Source organism: Corylus avellana, chromosome ca5, assembly GCF_901000735.1.
Source record: "Corylus avellana chromosome ca5, CavTom2PMs-1.0".
Taxonomy (NCBI): Eukaryota; Viridiplantae; Streptophyta; class Magnoliopsida; order Fagales; family Betulaceae; genus Corylus; species Corylus avellana.
Genome location: NC_081545.1, coordinates 1155591 through 1162310, shown reverse-complemented (window position 1 = coordinate 1162310; position 6720 = coordinate 1155591). Strand labels below are relative to the sequence as shown.

The window sequence follows — 6720 nt, the reverse complement described above, 5'->3', positions numbered from 1 at the left end:
TCCTTTTTTAAGATGATAAAAAAGGGTAAAATTGAATATGTACAAACAAAAATTATAAAAAATCATTTTGACACTGTAAATTGTTTGCATGTCTTCTGGGAAAGGAGTTAGTAGAGTCATGCTCCCCACTTTGGACATGCAAAAAGAATATCACCTGGTCGGTCGAAGAAATCAACAATATCCATGGCACACCCAAAAAAAATCTGCTAATGTAAAAAGCTGAAACTATGTATAGATAAAATTTATTAGCATTTGTGTCCCAGTGTTGCAGAGATCTTTACACCTTTCTTCTTTCTCTAAACCCTGATTTTGCTTTTTATTTTCTTTTTCTCTACTTCCTTTCTTTCAGCTAAGGAGACTACATTACATACTCTTCTAAAGACCCACAAGCTCTCTTGCTTGCCTTTGTGATTACATTGAAAATAAAAATAAAAGAAACTTGTTTATATATTAGCTTTTCTGTATCGTTCTTTGCAATCTCCTCCACCAAAAGTTAACATGGAGAAGACTTCTACTGTGGCTCTCACTCTAATGGAGCTGACGGACCCATCAAAGTTGAAAAGAAAAAGTTAAGTCCTGTTGTATCAAACCCTTGAATTAGTCTTGGAACTCGTTCACTCTACTTCTATACTTCCTGTGTCTGAATCTCTATATAACTGCTGAAATGCCACTTCCTATAGCAGATGCAAAAGGGCTCTCTGGAAGGTTAAGTCCTTGGGTGCTGCAAGGGGTTAGTTAATATAAACTTTCAGGTCCAATTACTTGAGCAATAAATTAATTTGCCACTCTAACACTGAATATAAATAGATAAATGTTATTTAATAGACTATTATACAACTAAAATGACATGACAGTAAAAATCACCCGTTAATTTTTCTGTGAGTAATGCTACTCTTCACACCCATTTATCACACTGATTTCATACCAATTGTAATAGAGTGTTTTAAGTGGCTTATCAAATCAGCTACTTAAAAACGCATTACATTAGCTATTGTGAAATGGGTGTGAAGAGTAGCATTACTCTTTTTCTTTTTACAATCTCTTGTCATCCCAATTATATGGCAACTGTATAGCAGTTTACTAAATAATATTACTCATCTAAATATAACCAAAATAATACGTCTTCATACCTATCTTGGTCGTTGTAGTTGGTGTTTATATGCCTCCTATTGTCCTCACTGGTGGAACCATTGTTCAAAACATCCAGCAAATAATTAAAATGTTCAGCAGATGGAAACTCTGCTTGTTCTGCACAGGCTGCAGTGTTGCATAAGAGAGTTTTTGTCATCAAGAAAAAAACAGGAAAAGGAATTTGCTACATGTATTATGTACACAAAGAGATTAAACCTTCTGAGAGCTTCAATTCATCCATTGAGTAACCAAAATATGAGTGATGGGACAAGGGTTTAGAAGTTAGTTGCAACTCTGAGAGACGCCTGCTCTCAAGTTCAAGCGCTTGCTGCTCATGTCCATCAATGAGCTGCTTTCTGAGTAGCCCTGAATTATCGCAAACTCTTGCCACTAAACGGAACAGGGAAATTACACCAAACAAATTCTCTCAGACATAAGGAAGATCGTGACGCAACTAAAAACGGAATATAGATTACTACACTTGTCTGAGGGATTTACTCACTAGTGTTAAGCTCACCATCTCCATCTATGAAATGTGGACTGTAATACACAGGCTGCTGCATTTTATCTGTGTACTTCCTGCACAAAAAAAAAAAAAAACATCTTTCAGTACCATTGGTTGGCAAACTCAACTAGGAGATAACATGGGAAGTACACCAGAAATGCAATTTAAAGTTGAATACCTCCGACATGTTACCACTAATGACACCAATAGAGCGTTACAATACATGTTATAAATTTTTAATTTCCAACTCAGCATTCGAAAACAATTATTAATTTCATAGGTTTCAAAGGCAGGAAGCCAGAGAAGGGATATTCTCTACATATAGACCTCCCTGAAATTGTAAAAAAGTCATAATTTTGTCATAAAAAATACTGAGACAGTGAGAAGAAAATCAACGTTCAAACCAAAATAGCCTTTATCCAATGATTTTTAAAAACAGATCGGTATTGTTATTTCAACAGGAACCAAGAGGAAGCAAATTATTATTGTGAAGAAAGGGACACAAGCCAGCTGGAAACCCAAAATGATGTAAACTTCTTAAAGGTGAAGGAGCTTAGTTTATTATTGATGTTGATGACTGCAAGAAATGCAAAGGAATCAACATCGAAATAAACTATTAATTAGTGCAGGAGTGCCCAACATTTCTTTTTCTATAAAAGAAAGCTTTTTACTTTGATGTTGGTCTACATTATCTGCTGATTTAAGCCAATACTGTAAGTGCTAAATATTAAAAGGGCGGGCCCTACCGCAATTGCAATACCACCAACTATAACAAAGATGCTGTTGAATGAATGATGAGAAAATTCAATGAAAGGCTAATTTAAAATCAGCAAATTCAGGAACCAATGTAAGTAGCCGACAAAGATTAAATGATAAACACCTATTTAGAAAAAATTCAGACATGTTCAGAGGAAATCAATGGTACCAGCGGTGACACCTGTAAAACAGATGTCTTTACAACACAATAAAGGAGCTGACGTTGGGAATAAAGATCGAAAACATGTCCATAATCAAGAGGACTTAAGGCTTCGGCAGGCCCCATGTGTTTATCAGAAATGACCCCATGTGTTTATCAGAACTGATATTGCAGACCACAACCATCCATGAAAAATAACGCAATAACTATTATGTTTTGCTGGATCAAAGGAGATGTTCAAATAGTAATTAAATCATTAAATCAACAATTTCTTATCGGCTTAAGTCTTTGGAATAAATGTGATTTAACATAGTATCAGAAAAAAAAAGTCGTGAGTTCGATCCTTGTCTCTTAAACTTTTGGAATAAATGGTAATTTAAGAGGAGATGATAATATAGACGTATAAAGAGCCAGGAAAACTGAAAAAATCTTATCACAATTAAAGACATAGCTAATTCTTTAAACAAGCAAAAATGTTTTACCTGTCAAGCCTTGACTTTTCCCGGTAAGGTTTCACCAGAACACGAGCCCCACATACAAAATGAGGATTCCCCTTAGCTAAAATTTGCTTGACAGTCTCCGCATAAACAAAAGTGACAAAACCAAACATCCTCTTCTGCTGGCAAGGAATTCTAACATCTTGGACAGGCCCAAATTTGCTACGAAATAGAACACCAAAACATGGAAAAATTGATACAATGAAAAACTATATTCAGAAAAGAAGTTCCCGAGTAACCAAACTTCCTTACTTGAAGTAGTTAGAAACATCTTGCTCTGTGAAAGTACTCTCAGCCGGAAAGGTAAGATAAATCTGTCGAGAACCGGCAACAATTCCACCAGGATCATTTCTCTCACCAATATACTCCAAGTATTTCGGGATATCTTCTGCCAAGATTACTGAGTGCTGCCCATGAGGCCTGTAACTTAAACAACAACACTTCAAAAGTTAAGCAATGAGGTAACTACGTGTGAATTAACACATAAAAGTTGAAAAAATTGACCTGTCAATGAGGCGAATGCTGGTCTTCAACCGAGCAAGAAGCTTTGTCAGACTATACCCAGCCTTACCATGCCTCTGGCTTTCTGTAAGGTAACCTTCAGCCTGAAGGGTCCTCCCAAACTTCTCATAATAGATCATTGGCAGTGAAGCAATTGAAACAGGAAACCCTCTTCTTGATTTCAAAAGCTCGGTTAACTCCATTTCAAGCTTTTCAAGAGACCTAGGAGAGAAGACATTGTCTTCAAGAGGAAGCTCATTTGAACTTGGACCTAGAATCTGAGAAAAGCTTTCTGAGATGGGATTGCCATGGAAATACCTACAGTTGTTTCCGTGTTTACAAAACCCCTTATTGAAGTAATGGCAGACCTTGACAGGAAATTCAGGCAAGCTCGGAGACCTTCGAGTATTTCTAACATCAAATGCAGGTTCTTGGTAATAATAATTGCTTGAAATATCTGAACCAACAGAATTAGCAGATTCTATTTGATCTTCCAAAGTCAAGAACTGCATTTGATTCTGAAGACGATAATCTTCAACAGCAGAATCCGAGTACGCAGGTGGGACAAAGTCTATATTATGCAATGGTTGCTGCTCTGCAGCCACTTGGGGATCCCAGTACGAGTACTTTGCACCTCGGAGAGTCGCCGGAGACGAAATTGGACGTGACAAAGCCGGCGAGTAGGGTGTGAACTGTAAAGGCAGGTCTGAAATGGGTACTTGGTTCACCGGAGATGGTGAGATGGGAGTAGAAACCGGGGGTTTGGATAAACCAAGCTCAGTTTTGGCTTTGTTGATCAAAGAGTGGATCACATTGTCAGGGCTGAAGGCCAACCGGATCATTTCGCGCTCACCATGATCTTGTAATAGAAGATACCCAATAATCTTCGAGACGTTTTCAGGCTCTACTCTCTGAATTCTATTGTAAACAACTTTCGTGGACTCAGAAAAATCCATCTCAATCCACTCCCCTGGAAATGCAAAACTACTTGTTACAAATCACTATGGAACATATATGGAAATTTGAGTTACACCCTGATGACAACCACAAAAGTAGATATTATTCAAAAAAACAAGAACCCCCTATATATATATATATATATATATATAAGAGGAAAAAATCAAAACGTAACCTTGCTGGTTCTGACATTACTATACTTTATATCCTTTACATGCACTTCACTATCAAACAGCAAATGCATTAACAAAGATAAGACAATAATCTGCAACTCCATAGCCAAAAAAGGAGAGACATGATCTAAAGAACATTTAATCCAAAAAGGGAAAGGGAAAACGGCAGAGCAAAGGCCTAATTCAGCATTAAAATAAAATAAAAAGGAAAACAGCAGGAAAATCACCAGTTCTAAAGCAGCAGCATAAGCAGTGGAAACAAACAGTTGTTTTTCGAGATAGCGAGAGAAGTAGAATGAATTATAGCCACAAAGAGCATAGATATAAACCATCAAACAGAAGAAAAATCATGTTATTTTCTGCTGACAAAAGTTGAAAGCCATTGTTAAATAAGACAAGTAAGTACCTTTCTGAGAGTTAGAACCAGAAAATAGAGCTTGTGATCAAATTTGATGGGAAAATGACCCAAAGCGGACATTTTTTTTTTTATGTGAAACAGAAAAGAGGATAAGTTTTCCCCAAAATCAACCTCAAAACAAAAGTTCATAATATATTCAACCAAAAAACCCATGTTAAACAGTTCAAGCTTTTCATCCCGAATTTTTTGTTACATATATTATCTCCAGCTAAGTTAATATAAAAGCATAAGCAAGGGATACAAAGTTTTGACATCATTTCAAAAAAAATCTAAACAAATCACTTCTTAAGCACTGAATTAAATGCTTTAAAACCATTATGCATGAGGCAAGCCTATAATCCAATATCAAATTTATTATGAAAAAAAATTAACCACTCAAAAGGCACAAGCAACATAATACCAAATTTACACATAAGAATTATAAAAAGACTCTAAATTCAAACTCAAAAAGCCATTTTTGAGCACTGAACAAGAATTTGCAACATCTCTGACAAAAACCATCTTCCCAAAGTCAAAAAATTCACCACATTGACTACCATCACAAGGGAGCAAACACAACAAGAAAGGGACTTCCTAGCCATTATAGAGTAAAGATCTGAAATACCCACCAAATCCAACAGCACTCTGAAGATGAAACAAAGTCAGACAAACCAATCCAAGGCGTCAAACTCCTCCATAGCTATGATTGATTTTTCACTCTCTTCCTCTCTCTCTATGCTTTTTTTGCTATTTTTATCCTCTCCCATGCCACTCAGTATCCTATTTCTCTCTCAAAAAACGACACCATTCTTAAAAAAGCAAAAATGACAGAAAGGATAGCTTTAAAGGGCGCCTTGTCTTTAGTTCAAATCAATCAACACACTAATTTATGCGTACACATACAACACAGCCTCATCACTAAAAAAAAAATATTTATATATTTATTTATTTTTGAAAAAACAAAAAACATATATTTATTAATTATATAATTCAACAGACATGTTCTCACTCTCATCTTTGATTTCTTCAAAAAAAAAAAAAAAAAACAATTGTAAAAAACGTGTTCCTAAAGATTACAGCTTGGACTTCTTGTTACAGAAAATTGAGGGAGTTTTTATAGGCAACGTGAGCCATTTCCGAAATTATCCTTCGGTTTGAAAGAAAAAGTCAATACTCAGTTCATGTTACGGATTGGCTTTACTATCTGACAAAATTAACCAAAATCACGTCAGTTTCGACCGTTGGATCAAATCAAAGTTCTTTAATCTGCATTACATGGGACAATAGATACACATTCTGGGCCCACTAAAGGTGAAAGCTTGAGTGAACTGTGGAAGGGCCCACTTCCATCAGAATAAGCTTAGCGGTGGTTGTTAGAGCAAAATCTATCAACGACTTCGCATGGAGGACACGTGTCGATTCGGCAGCGAGCTCACGGAATTTGTTTTTATTCCGGTGGTTGCTAATCCACGGAAAGATTGCGAATCACAACTGCAGTCTGCAGCGAAGTAGTAGTGCTCTGCTACTACTACCATCATTTTCTCTTCTCTTCTTATATTTTCAGATGGGTCCCACGTCATCCGCACTCATATCCTATCTGGATTGTTGTGGGTCCCGATGACTAAAGGAATTAGTTATACTTC

The 6720-nt window shown here is 36.3% G+C and overlaps 1 protein-coding gene across 1 annotated transcript; it reads right to left on the bottom strand.

Moving 5' to 3' along the window:
• Positions 1-207: 207 nt before the first annotated feature.
• Positions 208-5895, bottom strand: LOC132183413 (zinc finger CCCH domain-containing protein 18-like). The gene is made up of 8 exons (XM_059596843.1): positions 5707-5895; positions 3554-4520; positions 3302-3469; positions 3035-3211; positions 1634-1710; positions 1348-1521; positions 1131-1257; positions 208-721 (listed from the first exon to the last, which is right to left on the bottom strand). Exons 2-8 carry the CDS (start codon positions 4504-4506, stop codon positions 649-651), a joined length of 1749 nt encoding a protein of 582 aa, XP_059452826.1. The 5' UTR covers positions 4507-4520; positions 5707-5895; the 3' UTR covers positions 208-648.
• Positions 5896-6720: the final 825 nt, after the last annotated feature.